Source organism: Coenobita brevimanus, chromosome 1 (genome assembly GCF_032717465.1).
Source record: "Coenobita brevimanus isolate Jiangsu-jjx chromosome 1, ASM3271746v2, whole genome shotgun sequence".
NCBI lineage: Eukaryota > Metazoa > Arthropoda > Malacostraca > Decapoda > Coenobitidae > Coenobita > Coenobita brevimanus.
Window position 1 is genome coordinate 38,131,123 of NC_136954.1, and position 23,277 is coordinate 38,154,399.

The 23,277-nt window shown below is 43.4% G+C and overlaps 1 protein-coding gene across 1 annotated transcript in view; it reads right to left on the reverse strand.

Moving 5' to 3' along the window:
• Window positions 1–22,765, reverse strand: part of LOC145394907 (glutamate receptor 1-like) — a 142,174-nt gene extending 119,409 nt beyond the window's left edge. The window contains exons 1-2 of the mRNA XM_080268685.1: window positions 22,743–22,765; window positions 20,628–20,748 (exon numbers count right to left, since the gene is read on the reverse strand). Of these exons, the coding sequence (XP_080124811.1) occupies window positions 20,628–20,748; window positions 22,743–22,765 (144 nt within the window). The remainder of the gene's footprint in view (window positions 1–20,627; window positions 20,749–22,742) is intronic.
• Window positions 22,766–23,277: the final 512 nt, after the last annotated feature.

A 23,277-nucleotide genomic window follows, 5' to 3' on the forward strand; every position in this document is an offset into this window, starting at 1 on the left:
TTCAGAAACTTTTGGGTAGCACCTCGTAGTCTGCTATCTTATCCAGGAAGTTCTCTTTCAGTCTCCAAGTGGCATCTAACAACATTTTACATTCCATTTAAGCACTCAATATACCTGTGATTAAATAAAAGGCAAAATATAAATTTTCTACTGATCTTACCACCCTTTTTACTGCATTGCATTTTCGTGACTCCGGGAAGGAAAGAAACATTTATGAATGCTCCTTTAAATACTCTTAAATCCTTATCTTCCCTGAAGGTGAAGAGAATGATAAGTACTGGTAAATAAATAAATACATATGGCACTAGACTAAAAGTGGTTAGTAGTTTTCTACTAACTGAAGTGGTAAGATTGTGAAATTCATTAGTCTTAGCAATGTCAGCTGGTTGTAGATTGCGTCCATGGAAGGACTGATGTAACAATGAACAGAAAGATCTGGATGATGCTGTTAGAAAGAATTAATCGAATATCCTCAGAACAGTTAGCAAAATTTTGATTACCCAAGGACAAGAAAGAGGGAAGACTGACAGTGCCTATAGACGAATTTAACTGTGCATCAGGTGAGACTGAGCTTGGACTGCAGGATGGATCAACTTAAGAATTAACTTTATCTGCCTGGGTTGCACTAATCACTTTAAGATGATGAAAGCCATTGGGTCATACAGAGGACGTACCATCAGTGCCTACCTGATGTAACGAAGAGAGGTGTATCGAGGGATCATGCCTTTGTAAGGTGATGTTATAATACTGAGACCAGGTCTAGGGTCCAAAGAGGGATGTGGTCAAGACAGGGTTGGTGAGCAGGGAAGACATATGAGGACAGGACAAGGACGCCGAAGAACAGGAATGGTAGATGGAGGACGGGGTGGAGGCAAATAAGGTTTAGAAGTTACTATGTAAGATGAACAGGTGGGCAGAGTTGTGGAAGGCGGAAAATGGTGTAGTTAAGTGGGACGAAACAAAAGAGGTGAGGAGACGTCAGGATACAGCAGGAAGAGCTAGAGAAGTATCAGGAAGAGAAGCCAGGATCGTCATCAGTGTCAAAACTTCAGCTTAACCTGGGTAGGGGGAACTTGAGACAATTTCCATAATAAATATATGGTAAGGAAAAGGCTCAACATGACTGTTGAAAAAGAAAGGATCACGTGGGCGATACCCGGAGTCTTGAGGACCAGCAAACTACCCAGGCAGGGGCCAAGTTCCAAGCAAGCACTCCCTGTCCTACCCAAGAAAGGACAGCGACACCGTGTGGGAAAGGAGAGTCTCCCAGCAAAATGCTGGGCCATTGGCCAATGGCCGAGAGTCCCACCACAAAGCAACCACATCCACGGATTCGTAGCTATGGCTTAGCAGCAGTTCCGCCTACGCAGACGTCCACACACTTGGGTGGTGCCGAACTACCATGGTCCCCACAAATGGCCAGACCAACAGCACACAGGTACACCTTAATCCGTACTGCTGTAACATGCTAAGGGTCATTTATGAAATTTTGACGAATGTGGAAAATTCCACTCTATTTAAAATTGAAGATGGAACAGAGAGGATAATGAGAAAAGGAAAGAAGAAGCATCAGTAGAAGAAAAGGACCTTGCAAAATTAGTTGGGGCATCGACGGGGACCTAAGGAGAGGGGAAAGGGCAGAACAGAGTGGAGACGCAAATACGGCGTCCACCCAGCAACCAAACCTCCACTCATTGTGGGGTCCATTAAGGTACCCTGCTCCAGCTCCCACACACAGTCTCATTTGACGTCTCCCAAGCCCCCCACGATGACAACGACCAAGGAAACAGGGAGTACAGTCATCTGGTGCTGCATGGAGGAGAAAACTTAGCCCATACAACAGCAGAGTAATTCCTCCCTCTCTACTTCCCCCCCCCCCATCACCACCACTAGCTGGTGCTGAGACAGGAGGGACAAATATTAGATTTTAAATATCATAGGGACAGCCCATTTGATGAGTCCATTTTATTGCCGTCAAAATTAAAAGTTTGCTTATCTTAATTAAATCACATGGTTAATTTATTTGTCCCGCCCAGGACCACCACAGTATTTTATATTCCAAGATACCTTTAATCAGTGTTAGGTGGAGTGCTCTGCGGCATTCACTAACCTAATTCAATGACATTTGTTTTTTTAACCAATTCACGCCGATGAGGTTTAATTAATTATATTGTTACTTTCAGACGATATTATTCAGATTCGTAGAGACTTAGAAATAGACCAGTTAGAAAGTTCATTAACGTGTCACGTGCGAGAGTTTAGGTACAAAACATCTGAGCAGCACGAAATAGTTGATTCACCAAGTCGGCTTTCCTAAGAACACATATATCACCTTTTTCCACAGACTGGCCACAAAGGGATTAATTTCGTTCTTGCTATTACAGTATTTTTTTTTTTAGTTTTTGTTTAGTTTTTTTATTTTGCAATTTTTTAAGGAGGGGGACTATGTACGTGATGCTATCAGAAAACCTTTTTTTTTTTTTTTTTTTAACTACAATTGTCGAAATTCTTAAATCTCTCTCTCTCTCTCTCTCTCTCTCAAAGCAATTCTCGTTATCTCATCTTCCTTTTAGCGTACACATCTAAATCACTTTTCCTTTTCCTTTCTCTCCCTGCATCATCTCTCACTACGTCATCGCTTTCCTCTTCTCTCCCTACCTCCAGTCTTCATCACTGTCTCCTGTCACTCTTCCTTCCCTCGTTATCTCCCAACTACATCGCTGCTGTCTTCTCTCCATTCCCTATCTCTCATCTTCACCAAACCCACTCTCCTCCCCTCCTTCGTTCATTCCTTCCATTATCTTTCCCTCCATCACCGCTATCCTCTTGTATCCTTCTCTTCCTTTACCTCTCATCTCCATTAAAGACTCTCCTCCTCATCATGCACTTCCCCGTTTATCCCTCCCATTCCCTTCTCTCCTTCTCCTCCTCATCTTCCATCTCTATTACTGGCTCCTTCCCTCTCTCTCCTCCTCTTCCTCTCCTTATTTCTCCCTACATCAATTCCATCCCTTCCTCCCAAACCACTTCCATCTTCCTTGTCAAGGGGTTTTGAAAATCTTATATTAAAGGATTACTTTATAATGTTACTTGAGAACGGGGACAAGGAATTGACTTGTGAAATTCAAGCAATGATTACTTTATGTCGGCTTATTTCGCCGATGCTCTAAGGACGAGAATTTATTTTCTTTCTCAGCAGTACACAGCAGAGACTAATTACTCACAAATGCTGTTTGTTAGTACTGCTAGCCTCACGAGAAAGTGACTCCACCCCTGACAATCAATAACTAATGCTATGAATGATAAACAGGTTCTTGCTGGTGCATTAACTCCTGGTTGCACAACGGATTTTATGCTTAATACAAAAGGACTGGCCTAAGTACCTGTTATGAATAATGCAAAGCGTTTATGCAAACTAGAGCTATAACTAAAATAAGCTTAATGTGGAGAAATAAAACACGAGTTTACATTACATTAAGCTCAAGAGAAAAGAACTGTGAATTTATTCATTACAATGAGATAAATTTACGTTACATGTTTCAAAATGAATTCAAAATAACAAAGAGAATACACTCACTCACTCACTCAAATGCTAAACTCTTAAGCCTAGGAAAAACGAAAAGAAATACTGGTCAGAGAGTGGGCTAAGTGGAATGGACTGGGCGTCGTTGCTGAGGAAGGACGCTGCCACACACGCTGAACCTCTCGCTGGTTCACACTAGGTGGAGATTCAGGAACTCGCTGTACACATGCTGCTCCAAGCTGGGCCAGTGAACCTGGTTTGATGGTGCTCTAATCCTGACTGAATTCAACAAGCGAGGCGAGGGCTGAGGCCAGCCGCTAACTGGTAACGGCTAACGGAGAGTGAGCGAAACACACCCATAATAAATCACTCAGTGAAAGCGCTAATGTCGCGCACATGGATGATCACTTATGAAAGTGAAAAATGTTATGAAAACTGTCCCAATCGAATAAATGCGTGGGTGGTTGACTGAGTGATACTTATGGGAATTCACTAGAATTCGTGGTTTCCCACCAAAGTTCAATGTCACGAGTTTATTTAAATAGAGAATCGCGCCAACTTGTGACATTAAGCCCCATCAAAATCAATTTTTTTTTTTTTTCCAGGAAAAAAAGAAATTCAATTTACATACATATAAATCCTAATTCAGTCACACAAGATTCACACTGTGGTGTGTGTGTGCTATCCTGCTACAGGAGCAAGTCACAGTCACCAGTGAGCGAAAAAACCTCATATTTACGTTAATAGAAGCAAGCTTGAGGAAAAAACTCCGTGACGACAGTGAAAAATCCTGTACTCAGGTCACTCTGAGTGAAAAGTTTGTTACATTTACATTAACAACTAATTGTTATGTAGCGTGATGTATGTAATACATGGTGTAGGTGTGACTGTTGTGGTGTAACTGTACCTATGTGTAAAATTACATAATGCAAATCAATAGTAAATGATGACGACAAGGCAGAAGAGAAGAGGCGGCAGTATGCGTCAGGGACGATCAGCTGTTCTGCACGACAATGCTGCACCCGCCAGCTGCACCTGCGAAAGGAATCAAGGTGGAGCATCAAAAGTGTCATTTCTCTCTCTCTCTACCTAGCAATCAGTACTTATGTTATTATTAACCAGGAAACGTAGTCTTTGGATTTACAAATCTCTCAGAACCCTTGTAGTTTACTCATTAACGCTTATTAACCGGAAACGTGTCAGTTCTTGAATTTACAAATCTCTGAGAGCGGGCAGTTTACTAGTTAACCTAACATTATTAACCAGGAAATGTGCCAGTTCTTGAATTTACAAATTTCTTAGAACAAGCAGTTTACTTGTTAACCTAACACTACACTTACGATTAATGACAGGAAGCTGAGAATCGTTATGCAATCTCGGGCAGGTCACGTTTTAACACCCACCATGGGTGTGAACACTCATGTGGATAATGTGCATTCTCCGGGAATCCTCAGAGAGGCCCAAGCGCGAGACGTTCCACAAGGTAATTCATACACAGCCTCGGACTGTCTCTGTGGGGTTCTCAAACTTCCCCCTTAACTTACAGTACATATGTATGTACAGGCCCTGTGTCACGGGGTTTTTATAATATCACGGTAATTTTGAAATAAATGGTTAAATATTATTTAATTTGATAATAATATTCAATAATATTGAAGAGCAGAGACAATGATTGTCTTGCTACATCAAGCAACGATTACTTTACGCTGACTTGCTAAGATTCTCAAGAACGAGAATTTATAAACTTTCTCAACAGTACACAGCAGAGACTAATTACTCACAATTGCTGAATTACTGTACTGTTAGCCTCTGGAGAAAGTTATATCACCCCTGACAATAAATAACTAATACTAACATCAGGTTCTTGCCGATGCTTAACTCCCAGGTGGCACAACGGATATTAAGTTAATACAAGACTGGTCTAAGTACCAGTTATGAAAGCAAACGTTTATGCAAGCTAGGAGCTATATGGAAAATAAGCTTAATTATGGAGAAATGAAACAAGATTTTTCTTTACATTAAGCTCAAGAAAGGAACTGTTAAATTTATTAATTACAAAAAAATAAATTTAACGTTACAATTCAAATCAAATTAAATGAGACGCACTCACTCACTCTCACAAAAGCTAAATACTTACGCCTAGGAAAAACACCTTAACTAAACTCTTAAACTAGGATTACAAAAAGGAAATACCGGTCGATGAATGCTATGTATCACCCGAGGTGGGAGGACTGGATTAACTGTCTCAGTGGAGCTTGGGTGCTAGCGACCTCTCACACTTCTTGGAGCACAGGACCTTCCTCCGTCACAACAAACACTCGACTGAGTAAGTCGTGGGAACAAAAGCGGAGCACTCGGCCGCATTTTTTAACGGTCGAATGAGCAGGGGCGAACAATAAAAAACAATAGTATCGCTCAGTACAGCACTTAGTGACGTGCATTAAATCGGTCACTTTTTGAAAACGGTGACGAATGTTTTGAAAAGTATACTCCGAAATGGAGAGAGAAACGGTTAACTGAGCGATACACAGTGAGTTTTCCACTAATAGTTCGTGGCTTCTCACAAAAGGGAAATGTCGTGAACTGATTCGTGACATTACGCCCTTAGAAAGTTAAATTTTTTCCTTATGGGAAAAAATTTGTGGATATATATATATATGTACACATCCTAAGTCATTCGCACAAGATTCACACTGTGGTGTGTGTGCTATCCTGCTACAGGAGAAAGTCGCAGTCGCCAGTGAGCGAAAAAACCTCGTATTTACGTTAATAGAAACAAGCTTGAGGAAAAAACTCCGTGACGACTGTGAAAATCCTGTACTCAGGTCAAACTGAGCGAAAGTTTGCTACATTTACATTAACAACTAATTGTTATGTAGTGTTGTGTATGTAATACACGGTGTAGGTGTGACAGTTGTAGTGTAACTGTACCTACGTGTAAAATGACACAGTAATACAAATTTATAGTAAAATAATGATGACGAGGCAGAAGAGAAGGGGCGGCAGCATGCAACAGGAACGGCCAGCTGATCTGCACGGCAATGCTGCACCCACCAGCTACACCTGCGAAAGGAATTAAGGTGGAGCATCAAAACTGTTATTTCTGTCTCTCTCTCTCTCTCTCTGCCTAGCAATCAGTACTTGTCATTATTAACCAGGAAACGTAATTCTTGAATTCACAAATTGCTTAGAACCCTTATAGCTTACTGGTTAACGCTTATTAACTAGGAAATGTGCCAATTCTTGAATTACTCAAATCTCTTAGAACGGGCAGTTTACTAGTTAACCTAACATTATTAACCAGGAAACGTGCCAGTTCTTGAATTCACAAATTGCTTAGAACGGGCAGTTTACTGGTTAACCTAACTCTACACTTACGAGTAATACAGGAAGCTGAAAATCGCTACGCAATCTCGGGCAGGTCACGTTTTAACACCCACCGTGGGTGTGAACACTCATGTGGGTAATGTGCATTCTCCGGGAATCCTCAGAGAGGCCCACAGCTCGAGACATTCCACAAGGTAATTCATACACAGCCTCGGACTGTCTCTGCAAGGTTCTCAAACTTCCCCCTTAACTTATGGTATACATGTATGTACAAGCCCTGGATATACTGTGTCCTGTAGGGCCAACGAGTGAGACGTTTGGTCTACACTTTTAACTGGGAACCAGGCTGGTCCTTGGATTACTCAAATCGCTTAGGATGCCTATTTACGGAACCCAACATACAACAGTTGCTAGTTAATAAGCAGCTAGTAGGTGAGACATCAGGTCTACACCCACGTTACCACTACCCTGTCTCTCAACTGACTCAGAGATTACAGGTGTAGTTACAAATGGCACAGGAAGGGCATGTCCCTGATTAGTGGTGATACTTTGGCACACACTGCAGGAACGGACAAAACTATCTATGTCTTGTCCCATCCCTGGCCAGAAAAAGTCAGCTCGGATACGGCCCTGGGTCTTCCTTTTGCCCATGTGACCTCCTGAGGCTGAACAATGACCCCATTGTAACACTGCTAGGCGGTACTTGGTGGGAACGACAAACTGCAGTCGAACCTCACCCTCGGGTGTTCGTGACTCACGGTAGAGCCGTCCTTGTTTGCGAAGGAACTTGGCTCGACCTCCCCGTGAATACTTAATCACTCGACCCTTATGTTTGTTCCGCACGGTAGCAAGTGTCGGGTCAGAATGTTGTTCTTGCACAACAAGTTGACTACACATCAGATCTTGCGGCGATTCAATGATCACTGGGGTGACACAGTCTGGAGCCTCAGTCATGGCTCGTGTTACTGCAGCAGCCGAAGTCTGAGTAGCGTCATCGGAGCAACTATCCTTGACTCCATTAATATTGCCTACTATAAAGTCAAATAGAGGCTCTGGCATGACAACTGCAAGTGTCGTACCAGTATAAAATGGAGATGCCACCTGGATACATGCCTCAGGGAACAATCTCACTGATCCATCAATAAGCTTTGCATGGATCTGTCGACCTGTATACTGCTCAGGCCGAACTAAACTCTGCTTAACAGAGCAACCTGAGGAACCATTGTCTCTCAGGACCTTCACAGGAATGTCTCCCACAAACCCTGGCTGAACAAGGAAGGTACTGTCACCTGTGGGAGGGCCTGTGGAGGAAGCAGCTAGCCACTCATGAGGCTGCTGAATTGATGTGGCAAACATTGTGCCTTGAGGGTTATATTGGGAAGATGGAACATTGGCCATCTGTGGAGGGGGGTTCACTGTCACTGTGGGGAAGTACCCACACTGGTAGGGACGTGACCACCAGGCTGCTGCTGAGGAATGAAGGCTGCATTCGCTTCCTGCCTCTTTTGAGCTGGTGGCGAAAAAGTTTGTCCCGACGGTCGGTTGCGTGGCTGATACTGCTGCTGGTTAGGGTACTTGCTGTACCTCTTCCACTCAGGTTTCTGAGTGTTTTGCCCCTGGTCCTTCCACTGCGGTTTTGGACCTTGGCCATTACTCTGAGAATGGCCTTGGTGCTGGGATTCAGTCTGAGACGGCTTCCCAGACTTGGCAGTATCTTTTCTGCTCCAGGTGTTTTGCTTACGAGCTTGATACCCGTATGCAGTAAAGAATGCGTCAGCCTTCTCTACCATTTGGCTGGCATCTTTCACCTGGCAGATCTTAAGCTGTGCTATGAGCTCAGCAGGCCACGACCTCTCTAGCTGTGTACGCAGCATAAGGTCAATTATCCCCTCACACGTGGAAGGAGTTTCATCTTTCTCCGTCCACTCACCTAGGTAAGCAGTAAGACGGTCGAGGAACTGAACAGCTGTCTCCTTGTCTTGGAGACGAGCTCGCATGACCTGAGCTTTGGCGTCGTCTACTGTGAGACCATACGCCTTAATGAGTGCAGCTTTCATCACTTCATACGTGAGATTGTCTCCACGAATTCTGTGGAGAATATCGAGGGCAGGGCCCTCAAACAGGCTAAGAAACTGAAGCCGCTTAGCTGCATCATCGAGCTGGTAAAGCTGAACCATGTCTTCAAATCGAGCTATGTATGGCTCGATTCGCTCGCCATCTTTGTATGGGGGAAGCTTGATGTGTGGGGTCGCCATAACATGTGCAGGGAGAGCGCTCGTGGAGCTTGAACCAACTGCACCAGATGTGTCTGAAGCCAAGGAATCTCGCTTGAGCTTCAGCACTTCAAGTTCATGTTTCTCGCGTGCTTCACGTTCGGCACGTTCATATTCACGTTGTTCCCGCACATGTTCTAAGTCGAGTTCGCGCTGTTTTTGCTCGTGTTCACGCTGTTCTCGCTCGTATTCGCGCTGAATTCTACGCTCTTCACGAGCATCTTTCTCACGTTCTTGCTCGTAATTGAACCGTGAGAGTATGTATTCTTTGATTTCAGTTGGGTCCGTAAGACCCATATCTTTGGCTTCCTGTAAAAATACAGCTGTAGCCATGATGCTAGCTCAATCTAAATAACTAGCGACTCAGTACTGATTGCTGCTTCGCAAACGAATGCTAATAAACACAAATAAAGAGTACAGACACAAGCTAGTGGTGACCAGTCTTATCCAGTTAACTGGCAAAGAATAAATCAAAAATGTAAATGACTGGGAAGACTATTGTCAATAATAAACACAATGGGTACGGCGACTTCCCAGGAGCGAATAAAATCGTCTGGCGTTACCAAGAATAAACGAGTTAAGTACTCTATTGATTAATAAAGCAAAATTCACTTGCTAAATTAAGGGTAAATACCAGTAAACTTGTGTCTATAAACTTTAATGATAAATACCTAAATATGAATGAGTGAGCACTATCTCGTGAATAGCTTTAGGGTTAGGAGTTAATATCCTGGAATGAGGTCGCCAATTGTCACGGTTTTTTTTTTTTTATCAGGGTAATTTTGAAATAAATGGTTAAATATTATTTAATTTGATAATAATATTCAATAATATTGAAGAGCAGAGACAATGATTGTCTTGCTACATCAAGCAACGATTACTTTACGCTGACTTGCTAAGATTCTCAAGAACGAGAATTTATAAACTTTCTCAACAGTACACAGCAGAGACTAATTACTCACAATTGCTGAATTACTGTACTGTTAGCCTCTGGAGAAAGTTATATCACCCCTGACAATAAATAACTAATACTAACATCAGGTTCTTGCCGATGCTTAACTCCCAGGTGGCACAACGGATATTAAGTTAATACAAGACTGGTCTAAGTACCAGTTATGAAAGCAAACGTTTATGCAAGCTAGGAGCTATATGGAAAATAAGCTTAATTATGGAGAAATGAAACAAGATTTTTCTTTACATTAAGCTCAAGAAAGGAACTGTTAAATTTATTAATCACAAAAATAAATTTAACGTTACAATTCAAATCAAATTAAATGAGACGCACTCACTCACTCTCACAAAAGCTAAATACTTACGCCTAGGAAAAACACCTTAACTAAACTCTTAAACTAGGATTACAAAAAGGAAATACCGGTCGATGAATGCTATGTATCACCCGAGGTGGGAGGACTGGATTAACTGTCTCAGTGGAGCTTGGGTGCTAGCGACCTCTCACACTTCTTGGAGCACAGGACCTTCCTCCGTCACAACAAACACTCGACTGAGTAAGTCGTGGGAACAAAAGCGGAGCACTCGGCCGCATTTTTTAACGGTCGAATGAGCAGGGGCGAACAATAAAAAACAATAGTATCGCTCAGTACAGCACTTAGTGACGTGCATTAAATCGGTCACTTTTTGAAAACGGTGACGAATGTTTTGAAAAGTATACTCCGAAATGGAGAGAGAAACGGTTAACTGAGCGATACACAGTGAGTTTTCCACTAATAGTTCGTGGCTTCTCACAAAAGGGAAATGTCGCGAACTGATTCGTGACACCCTGGACATACTGTGTCCTGTGGGGCCAACGGGCGAGACGTCAGGTCTACACCCACTTCACCACTGCCCTCTCTTGCAACTGCTTCAGAGATTATAGGTGGGATCAAACGGCGCAGGAAGGATATGTCCCTGATTAGTGGTACGTGGACACACATTGCGGGAACACACAAAACTACCTATCTCTCGTCCCATCCCTGGCCAGAAAAAGTCAGCTCGGATACAGCCCTGGGTTTTCCTTTTGCCCATGTGACCTCCTGAGGCTGAACAATGACCCCAGTCTAACACTGCTAGGTGATACTTCGCAGGAACGATAAACTGCAGTCGAACCTCGCCCTGGGGTGTTCGTGATTCATGGTACAGCTGTCCTTGTTTGCGAAGGAACTTGGCTTGAACTCCCTGTGAATGCTTTATCACTCTACCCTTTTGTTTCTTTCGCACGGCAGCAAGTGTTGGGTCAGAATGTTGTTCTTGAACAACAACTTGGCTACACATCAGATCTTGCGACGATTCAATGGTCACTGGGGTGACACAGTTTGGAGCCTCAGCCATGGCTCGTGTTACTGTAGCCAAAGTCTGAGTAGCGTCATCTTCGGTGCAACTATACTTGGCACCAGGAATATTGCCTATGATAAAGTCAAATAAAGGTTCTGGCATGACAACTACGAGTGTCGTACCAGTATAAAATGGAGATGCCACCTGGATACGTGCCTCAGAGAACAATCTCACTGATCCATCAATAAGGTTAGCTTGGATCTGTCGACCTGTGTACTGCTCAGGCCGAACTAGACTCTGCCTGACAGAGCAACCTGAGGAACCATTGTCTCTCAGGACCTTCAAAGGAATGTCTCCCACAAACCCTGGCTGAACAAGGAAGGCACTGTCACCTGTGGGAAGGCCTGTGGAGGAAGCAGCTAACCACTGATTAGGCTGCTGAATAAATGATGCGGGAAACATGGTGCCCTGAGAACTTGATACTTGAGGGGTTGTACTCACTGTCTGGGGAGACGGAGCATTGGCCATCTGTGGCGGAGGGTTCACTGTCGCTGGGGGACTAGTGAACTGTGGGGGAGTACCCGTACTGGTAGGGACGACACCACCGTGCTGCTGCTGAGGAATGTAGGCTGCATTCGCCTCTTGCCTCCGAGGGGCTAGTGCTGAAAAGGACAGTCCCAACGGTCGGTTGCATGGCTGATACTGCTGCTGGTTAGTGTACTTGTTGTACCACTTCCACTCAGGTTTCTGAGTATTTTGCCCTTGGTCCTTCTTCTGTGGTTTTGGACCTTGGCCATTATTCTGAGAACGGCCTTGTTGCTGGGGTTCAGTCTGAGACGGTTTCCCAGATTTACCAGCTTTCCTGTTCCAGGTATGCTGCTTGCAAGTTTGATACCCATATGCAGTAAAGAATGCATCAGCCTTCTCCACCATTTGGCTGGCATCCTTTACCTGGCAGATCTTAAGCTGAGCCATTAGTTCGGCAGGCCATGACTTTTCTAGCTGCGTGCACATGAGGTCAATTATCCCCTCACGCATGGAAGGAGTTTCATCTTTCTCCATCCACCCATCTAAGTAAGCAGTAAGCCGGTCAAGAAACTGAAAGGCAGTATCTTTTTCCTGTAAACGCGTCCTCATGAACTGACTCTTGGCGTCGTCAACTGTGAGACCGTACGCTTTGACGAGTGCGGCCTTCATCATCTCATACGTGAGATTGTCTCCACGAATTCTGTGGAGAATATCGAGGGCAGGGCCCTCAAACAGGCTAAGAAACTGGAGCCGCTTAGCTGCCTCATCCAGCTAGTAAAGCTGAGCCATGTCTTCAAAACGAGCTATGTATGGCTCAATTCACTCGCCTTCCTTGTATGGGGGAAGATTGATGTATGGGGTCACCAGAACATGTGCAGGGAGAGCGCTCGTGGAGCTTGGGCCAGCTTTACCAGATGTGTCTGAAGCCAAGGAATCTCGCTTGAGCTTCAGCACTTCAAGTTCATGTTTTTCGCGTGCTTCTCGCTCGGCACGTTCGTGTTCTCGTTCTCTGTCTCGTTGTTCACGCTCGTATTCGCGTTGTTCTCGCTCATATTCGCGCTCGTTTTCGCGTTCCTCACGCTGAATTCGACGCTCTTCACGAGCATCATTCTCGCGTTGCTGCTCATAACTAAACCGAGAGAGGACATAGTCCTTTATTTTCTCGGGGTCAGTAAGCCCCATATCTTTAGATTTCTGTACATAGACGTTGGTAGTCATGATGGCTCAGTCTGAATGAACTACAGACTAAGTACCGACTGCTATTTTGCAGAGAAAGATGCCAATAATCAAGAATAAAGAATATAGGCACAGGTTAGTGGTGACCAGTTTTATGTAATTAAACTGGTAAGGAGAGAAAATTAAACAAACTGACTGTGAAAACTATTACATAAATTAATAAAAATGAATTAATAATCACCAGTAAGAGTGCCTATAGACTTTAATGATAAATACCTAAGTATGAGTGAGTATTATCTCGTGAATAACTTTAGAGCTAGGAGTTAATATCCTGGAATGAGGTCGTCAGATGTCACGGGGTTTTTGAGAATCTTATGTTAAAGGATTATTTTATATGTTACTTGAGAACGGGGACAAGGAATTGACTTTTCAAAATCAAGCAATGATTACTTTATTCCGGCTTATTTCGCCAATTCTCAATGGACGAGAATATATTTTCTTTCTCAGCAGTACACAGCAGAGACTAATTACTCACAAATGCTGTTTCTTTGTATTTCTAGCCTCACGAGAAAGTGACTCCACCCCTGACAATCAATAACTAATGCTATGAATGATAAACAGGTTCTTGCTGGTGCATTAACTCCTGGTTGCACAACGGATTATATGCTTAATACAAAAGGACTGGCCTAAGTACCAGTCATGAATAATGCAAAGCGTTTATGCAAACTAGGAGCTATAACTAAAATAAGCTTAATGTGGAGAAATAAAACATGAGTTTACATTACATTAAGCTCAAGAGAAAAGAACTGTGAATTTATTCATTACAATGAGATAAATTTACGTTACATGTTTCAAAATGAATTCAAAATAACAAAGAGAATACACTCACTCACTCACTCAAACGCTAAACTCTTAAGCCTAGGAAAAACGAAAAGAAGTACTGGTCAGAGAGTGGGCTAAGCGGAATGGACTGGGCGTCGTTGCTGAGGAAGGACGCTGCAACACATGCCGAACCTCTCGCCGGTTCACACTAGGTGGAGATTCAGGAACTCGCTGTACACACGCTGCTCCACGCTGGGCCAGCGAACCTGGTCTGACGGTGCTCTAATCCTCACTGAACAGTGAATTCAACAAGCGAGGCGAGGGCTGAGGCCAGCCGCGAACTGGTAACGGCTAATGGAAAGAGAGTGAGCGAAACATGCCCATAATAAATCACTCAGCGGAAGCGCTAATGTCGCGCGCAAGGACGATCACTTATGAAACAGTGAAAAATGTTATGAAAACCGTCCCAATCGAATAAATGCGTGGGTGGTTGACTGAGTGATACTTATGGGAATTCATTAGAACTCGTGGTTTCCCACCAAAGTTCAATGTCACGAGTTTATTTAGATAGAGAATTGCGCCAACTCGTGACATTCCTATTCTTTCATAACCCTCTCATTTCGTTACCCTCTCTCTCCCTTTTTCTCGTTTCCATCAAAATCTTCTCTCTCTTCTCTCCTTATCAGCTTACTCCATCACCGCCTCTCTCTCTCTCTCTCTCTCTCCCTTTCCTCTATTACCTTTCTTTCCTTTCTGAACTATCCTTCATCTCCCCTAGTTTTCCCTCCTCCCATATCTCTCCCTCCCTCCTAAACTCCCTCCACTACCTCTTGCCTTCTCTCCTCCTTCCTTCCATCCCTAAATTACTTTTTCTTTCCTTCCCATCCTATCTCCCATCACGACCAAAGCCTTCGATGCCTCTTCCTTCCCTCTCATACAACTCCCATCCCTTTTCTCCCTTTCCAGACTCCTCTTCCATCATCGCCTCTTTCTCCTCCTTCCCTCCCTCCCCCACATTCTCTCCCTCTTTCTCCTCCTCCCTAATCCTTTCCTTCCTCTTGCTCCTCCTCCCTCTTCCTTTCCTTTCACTTTCTCCTCCTCTCCTTCCTCTTTCTCTTTCCCTCCGTCTCCCACCTTCTTCCCCCCATCTTCCATCATCGCCTACTTAATCTTTCCCCACCCTACCCATCTCCTTAATCAATTCCCCTCTTCTCCCTGGCTCTCATCTTCAAGACTCTCTCTCTCTCTCTCTCTCTCTCTCTCTCTCTCTCTCTCGTCCTCCATCCTTCCTTCCCTTTTCCCATCCTTTCTTCCCTCTTCCTCCTCCTCCTCTCTTTTTTCCCTTCTCCTTCCCTCCCTCTTGTTATTTTTCCATCCCAACCTCCCTTCCTCTTCCTCTCCCTTCCCTCTCCTTCTTCCTTCCTCTTCTTCTTCCTTCCCTCTCCTTCTTCCTTCCTTTCCTCCTCCTCTTCTCCCTTCCCTCTCCCTCTTCCTTCCTTTCCTCCTCCTCTCCTTCTGTTCCTACCTTTCCTCAATTATTCCTCCTTCTTCCTCCATCTTCCTCTCCTTCCGTTCCCCTTCCCTCCTTTTCCTCCTACACCCTTTCCCATCATTTCCCAAATATCCCCCCTACCCACCTCACTAACTCCAATCCCCACCTCAATTACCAGTAAGACAATGAATATTAAAGAGTAATGGGCAAAATAAGTCGCTAAAGAAGAAGTATTAAGAAAGCCACGCAAACGAGAATATGACGCTGTTAAGCTGATCGGACATTTCGTGACGCCTCCTCCTCAGCGATTTGTTTTGCATATCACATCTTTCTATCTTACATGTAACTGATGAACTGTAATTATCAACTAGACATAAGCACAGAAGAAAATCAGGTGTAGTAGCAGTGGTGGTGGTGGTGGTAGTTTTAGTAGTAGTAGTAGTAGTGGTGGTGGTGGTGGTGGTGGTGGTGGTGGTAGTAGTAGTAGTAGTAGTAGTAGTAGTAGTAATAGTACAGGGTGACTCATAAACTGCACTCACTAGAAACTCTTCTGATGGTATTTTGTGTGTTCTGGGGATGGCTCAGTCTGTTGGTGTGGAAGTGGGTGTGGCAGTGGTGTAATTAATGAATAAATGGTGCAGGATAGACACTGATAACTAAGGATCAAGCACTACGATGTCTCCTGTGCATCTTGTGGGGGTTACTGAACCAAAATGTGTATATATTAAACAGATACACGTAACTGAAAAGTATGATGTATGGTGTAAAATAAATCCCTCGTGAACAGAAGTTAGGAATGGTTTAAGATGTAAATTGAATCGCTTAGGGACAGGAGTTATGAAACGTTTAAGATGTATATAGAATAAATCGCTTAAGTAGAGCAGTTAACAATGGCGCAAGAAGTATGTATAATACACTGCTCAAGAAAAGGAGCTACGAAAAGTGTAAGATGCAAAATATATCGCTTACGAAGAGGAGTTACGGAAGGGAGAGGTGTTACGATGGGTTTAAGATGCAAAATAAATCGTTTAGACAGAGAAAGACGTTATGGAAGGTGTAAAATGTACCTATCTATCTATATCTATATACCTAGGCTGCTTCCCCCAAGGAAAGGGAGGTAGCCGAGACAGGACGACACACTCCCCATTTACTCATCCATTCAAACACATTCATTCGCATCTTAGCCCCAAAGGGGAGAACGGACAGATCCTCACCGCACCACACCGCACAAGGGTCAACTGCGCAATGAAATCAGTGACATCCGCAGCAGGGCCCGACAGCAGAGCTGGTTTACTCCTGCCACATCATAACAGACTCATCCCCTTACCCGCACCTGACCTGAAATAGCTCATCAGACCAAATGCGGGAGAATATCCCCTCAGAGCTGCGTCATCACTTATTCATTCACAATTTCTCTCCATTTATTTCTGTCACGCACAGCCACTCTTCCTTGCTCAACAGACATCCCTCTCGCATCCAGCGCTCTCTTCACATTGTCCATCCATCCTATTCGTGGTCTTCCTCTCAGCCTTACACCTCTCACATCAGATCTAGTTATCTTTTTCACCAATCACTCATTATCCATTCTCTCCATATGCCCAATCCATCGCAACACCCTCTGCTCAACTCTACCAGCCATCTTCCGAACAACTCCAGTTCTCCTTCGCACTTCATCATTCCGCACTCGATCCATACGCGTCACTCCACACATACTCCTCAGGCACCTCATCTTCATTACATTCAAACGTTTCCTCTCTGCTACACTCATATTCCATGTTTCAGCCCCATATAATGCAGTTGGTACCACAACACCCTGATACAGCCTTCTCTTTACATCCATTCTAAGCGAACGACATCTAAACACTTTTTTCATTCCTCCCAGCACCTTTCCTACTTCATTTACTCTAAACTTCACTTCTGCATCTATTCTTCCATCCACAGCAACATGTGACCCTAGATATTTAAAACACTCTACCTCCTCAAGCAACTCGCCATTCAAAACTATATTCATCCCCCTACCATCTATCAACCTTGTACACTTCATCACTTTACTCTTATTCTCATTTACTTTCAATTTCCTCATTTCGCACACCCTTCCAAACTCCTCTACCAACTGTCTCAATCTCTCCTCTGAATCAGCCACCAGTGCAGTATCATCTGCAAACAGCAGCTGCTTCAGATTCCACTCTCCACCATCAACATTCACCAAACTCAGACCTCCACCTAAAACTCTTGCATTCACCTCCCTTACAACACCATCCATGTAAATATTAAACAACCAAGGCGACATCACACATCCCTGTCGCAGCCCCACTCTCACAGGAAACCAATCACTCACAGCATTTCCCACTCTTACACACGCTCTACTATTTACATAAAAACTTTTCACCCCTTTTAGTAACCTACCATCAAGTCCATACAATCTTAAAACAGTCCACAAAGCCTCCCTATCAATTCTATCATACGCTTTCTCTAAATCCATAAATGCCCAAAACACATCCTTGCCTTTCACTAAATATTTTTCACATACTTGTCTCACCGCAAACACCTGATCCACGCATCCCCTCCCTCTCCTAAAGCCACACTGCTCATCACCAATCACTCCTTCTGTACCCTCTCTAACTCTCATAATTAACACTCTACCATACACCTTACCTACAACACTCAACAGACTTATACCTCTAAAGCTAGTACATTCATACTTATCACCCTTGCCTTAATACAATGGGACCACACAAGCTCTTGCCCAGTCAACTGGCACCATACCTTTCACAAAGCACACATTCAACAGTCTTACTAACCAGTCAACAATAGTCACTCCACCACCCTTCAGGCATTCCACAGCACACCCATTCATACCTGCAGCTTTCCCTGTTTTCATCTCCTTTACTGCCTTCTCCACTTCCTCCTTCGTGATCAAAGAATCATTCAACTCTCCCAACACATTTATTCCTTGCACCCTTCCATCCGCCACAATCTCAGCCACCCTTTCCTCCTCTACATTTAACAATCTTTCAAAATACTCTGCCCATCTCTTCCTTACTGCATCCATCTCAATTAACATCCTTCCATCCTCTGCTTTTACTTGTTCTTCCTTCCCAGACTCTCCCTTTCGCACCCTTTTCACCTCCTTCCAAAACATTTTCTTATTCTGTTGAAAATTCTCTGTCAGCCGCCTACCTCATCTCTCATCTGCTGCCACTTTAGCATCACGCACAGCCCTTCTCGCCCTATTCCTCTTTTCCTTATACCTCTCATATGACATCTCATTCCCCCTCTGCAGCCACACTTCATATGCACGTCTCTTCTCAGCCACAGCCATACTTACTTCCTCGCACCACCATTCACTTCCTTTTCTTACACCACCACCCACACGTCTCACACCACACACCTCTTCTGCATGCCCCACCACAGCACTCTTAAATAACTGCCATTCCTCCTCCACACTGCCATTTTCCCTATCTCTCACTGCGTTCCACTCATCTTCCAATTTCTCCTGATACTCTATCTTTTTCTCTCTTTTATCCAACTCACTCACTTTCAAATGTAACATACTGTAAATCGCTTGGGAAGAGGAGTTCAGAAAATATTTAGCGAAGGAGAACACAAGTGTCGCAGGGAAGGTCCCATTTCCACCTCTAGTAGCAATTAAACTGAAGTGGGTGACTGTGTGACTCAAAGGAAACGGGATTTGGGTAAAGAGGGGGACTTGGCTAAGGTGATGAGAGGCAAGAATTAGGTGATAAAAGATAAGGGTGAGTGATAAATAATAAGGGTAGAGGTCTTGGGTAAGGTGATGATAGGCAGGAGTGAGAGGACAAATGATGAGAGTAAAGGGATTTAGATAAGGTGATAAGAGGCAGGAGTGAGGTAATAAATGAAAAGATGCATGAGTGAAGTGATAAATGATGTAAAGCAGGGGTGAGGTGATAAATGATATAACAGGCAGGAATGAGGTGATAAATGATATAAGAGGCAGTAGTGAGGTGATAAATGATAAGAGGCAGGAGTGAGGTGATAAATGATATAAGAGGCAGGAATGAGGTGATAAATGATATAAGAGGCAGGAATGAGGTGATAAATGATATGAGGCAGGAGTGAGGTGATAAATGATACAAGAGGCAGGAGTGAGGTGATAAATGATATAAGAGGCAGGAATGAGGTGATAAATGATATAAGAGGCAATAGTGAGGTGATAAATGATATAAGAGGCAGGAGTGAGGTGATAAATGATATAAGAGGCAGGAGTGAGGTGATAAATGATATGAGGCAGGAGTGAGGTGATAAATGATATAAAAGGCAGGAGTGAGGTGATAAATGATATAAGAGGCAGGAGTGAGGTGATAAATGATAAGGGTAGATGAAGAGAGAGTAGATGGAGAAACAGGTGAGATTGTCTGAGAGTCATTAAGGGGTGTGGGGAGGGTAAGCTGACCAGGAGGCAAGTGTGAAGTGATATATCATGAGGGATGGAGGTCCGGGGTAACCAGTCAAAGTGGAGAGAGAAATTATGAAGGAATAATATAGGGGAAGTAAAACAGGAAAGGTTAACGTAGAGAGAGAAATGAAGAAAAATGAACGAGAAGTAAAACAGAAATGGTGAATGTGGGGAGAGAGAAATAAAGGATAGTTAATAAGAGGTAAAACAGAATAGATGCATTTATGTCTCTTGGATGCACGAGTCATTTTGAGGCACAAGGAGATATGGGGTGAAAGGAAGACTAAAACAAATGTTAGGTGATAAATGATATGGGAACGATAAAAGAGGAGTCAACAGATAAACGGATAGATTTATACCGATAATATCAAGTGCACAAGAGTCGTTAAGGAGTGCGAGAAAATATAAGGGGGGGAAGATATTGGGAAGCTGCAGTAGTGAGGGTGGCGTCGTAACGCAAATAAAGAGGTAAGGGGAATGATGTTAATTTTCTCCTTAAGCAAGAAGGAACAATCGACGTTATATCGAAGTCCCCAATCACACTGCTGAAGAGAAACAAGGAGTAAACAATGTAAGAGAAGTTTGGGATGATAAAGGAGGAGCTGAGGTGGCAAGATGAGAAACTGTACTCACGACGGGATATAAGAATAACGGAGGAGTGTGAGGTGTGGAGGGTAGGAATGTAAGGATGGGTGGTGGGTGGGAGTTGGATTGTGAGAAGGGTGGAGTTGGGTTGAGGCGGGAGTGGGATTGTGAGAATGGGTAGGTGGTGGTACTCACAAGGCCGGACATAAGGTAGTGGTAGTTGCGTCGACCCATATGCACGTCCCTTACATGGCCAATGATAAGACTCTTGGCCATCTCCGTGCTGCAGTCCAACACCACGTACTTTTGGGTCCACCTGAAAGAACACAGTGAGAAAGAGCTACAGGTCAATAGATACATATTAATGGGTTTGACTACTGAAATACAAGTTAATATCTAGAGTAAATAATAATATGCTCGGCAACTGAAAGATTTACAATATACATACATTAATGTCCTCGGCTACTGCTTTTTTTATGTAAACAATGGATACTAAAATATTTCATTCCTTCCGATATAATGACAAAGAGCAATGATTTTGAAAAACCAGCGATGCAGTCTTAGGAGCCAAGCAATCTTTCCACAATATTATGTCGAGTTCCGCATTTATTCGATTCTCCAGTTGAGCGAGAGGTCTGTCCGCAAGTCTAATTTTTCTTTTGATTCACTTGTAACATATGGGGCACTTATTTCGCAACTTTCTTATACTTCAGAACCTGTATTTCCGTATTGCATGTAATGCAAATTTACTTTTCACATCAAGGTCAAAGTCTGTCATTACACCTTTTTCGGTCTCCCTGGGTGGGGGGGGGGGGAATACCGGTTCTTAATCAGTATCTCTGCTTGTCGTAAAAAAAAGGGGGCCTTTTTGTCTCCACTCTTACCCTCCTTACTGTCCTCTTGTCCTACCTCTCTGCTTGATATTTCCGTGTTTCCCCAGGCCTGTATTTTCCATATTCTATCAGATCACACATCTGGCTTCATGACATGAATAGTATAAAGATCTCCCATTGATGTTGACGCATCTTCCCTACCTGGATCTAGCTTTTCAGCAAACTCACCTATCAAGTCACGTCTACGCCGAAACCTCTTCAATGCCAACGCCACTTCAACGCCAAAACTACTTCAAAGCCAAAACCACTTCGACGCTAACGCCACTTCGAAGCCAAAGCCACTTCAACGCCAAGGCCACTCCACCAAGCCCACTTCAACGCCAAGGCCACTTCTACATCTTCCCAATTTTTGCTCCATTGCTAGTCCTATATCTTTGCTCTGAATTCTAGTCTATTTGATTGACCTGTGCAGCTGAGATGTATGCGGCAAGTAGGGTGTGTTTGATACGCGGCTGCTGATTGGCCGCCGATGATGTCATAGAAATAAATGCAGGCATGTATTGTTGTGCAACATGCGGACATAGATGTACACCGTGGGTGGATATTATAGTGCAACATGTGGACGTAGGTGTACACCATGGGTGGATGCAGTGCAACATGCGGACGTAGGTGTACACCGTGGGTGGATACTTTACTTCATACGTCACTCATCGTTTTATGAAACTCTATAATCAGCTTTAACTTTCTTTGATAACAGTAAACTTTTCAAGCTAATTTTGACCTCTTTAGCTTCGGAAATTATTCCATATTTAAACTGGCTGGCTACAGTGCAAGCAATTTGCAAATATAGATGTATGTGTTAAAATAAGAAGAGCTGTAGATTTAAATCATCGGCGGCCAATCAGCAGCCGCGAATCAAACACACCCTATTCGACCCATACATCTCAGCTGCACAGGTCAGTCAAAGAGTGTCATGTGGTCTTTGAAAGTTGGCGCTAAGAATATTATTCATTTCAGTCTTTTTCAAACCCATTATTATTAACTGAAAAAAAAAAAAAAATGTCCCGGTTAACGGTTTCCTTGGAATACATTTGGCAGATGTGCTGAATATGTTCTTAATATTTATGCAAATACTACCACTACTACTACTACCAGGGGGCCACCTCCTTGCCACAGTTTAGAAAGAGCTCCTCTTTTCCTTCAATTTTTTGCCAGGTATAAGTGATCTGCGATTTTATGGACTATCACTCCTTAACTGTGAAGTGTTCGGGAACATGCTGATAAAGAGACGTAAGTGATAACTCTGTGTTTATGCATTTTATGACTGTGTTCTTGATCGGGTCTAAGCCAGGGACCCTGTGACTGAAAATGGTGGGCAATTTCACCTGAAATTTGCTTTTCTCCAGTTGATCAGTGTTATATTATTGACTGCATGATATTAAAAAGACCGAGTGTTGTGTTGATGTGTATAGCTTACCGTATCTTGATGGATGGGGACATTATTGTCGCTGATGTGATAACAGTCTATATAATTGTGATGATTAACTCTGTTGTAAACCAAGAGTTGCCAGTAAGCACAAATTATGGCGGTAAACGACTATGTTGTGAACAGCCTATTGTGTTTCCTTAGTTCAGGAAGGAATGACTATCCTTATGAGACCCTTTTTGACATTATTAACTCCTTCTATTATGAAGAAGTTAAGAAGGGGAAGGAATTATTATGTGGAATTTTGGGTAAAGATGTGAACTGGAGACGAGACCCTGACAAAAAACGAAAAGAAGCGAAAGATCTCATTGAGCTGTATGAGCGAGTGAAGCAAGCTAAGAAGCCTGTGAACTTTGTGACGGACTCGCACAAAAGGATGCCGCCTATCGGACTGGAAAAGCTTGGTCCTCTTCTAGTTAGTCTTACTGAAGATACAATCAATATTAAAGAAATGCTTCCAAAGATACTTGATATGAAAACAGAGGTGATAAATACTGGTGATACTCTACGCCACCTGAAAGCTGAT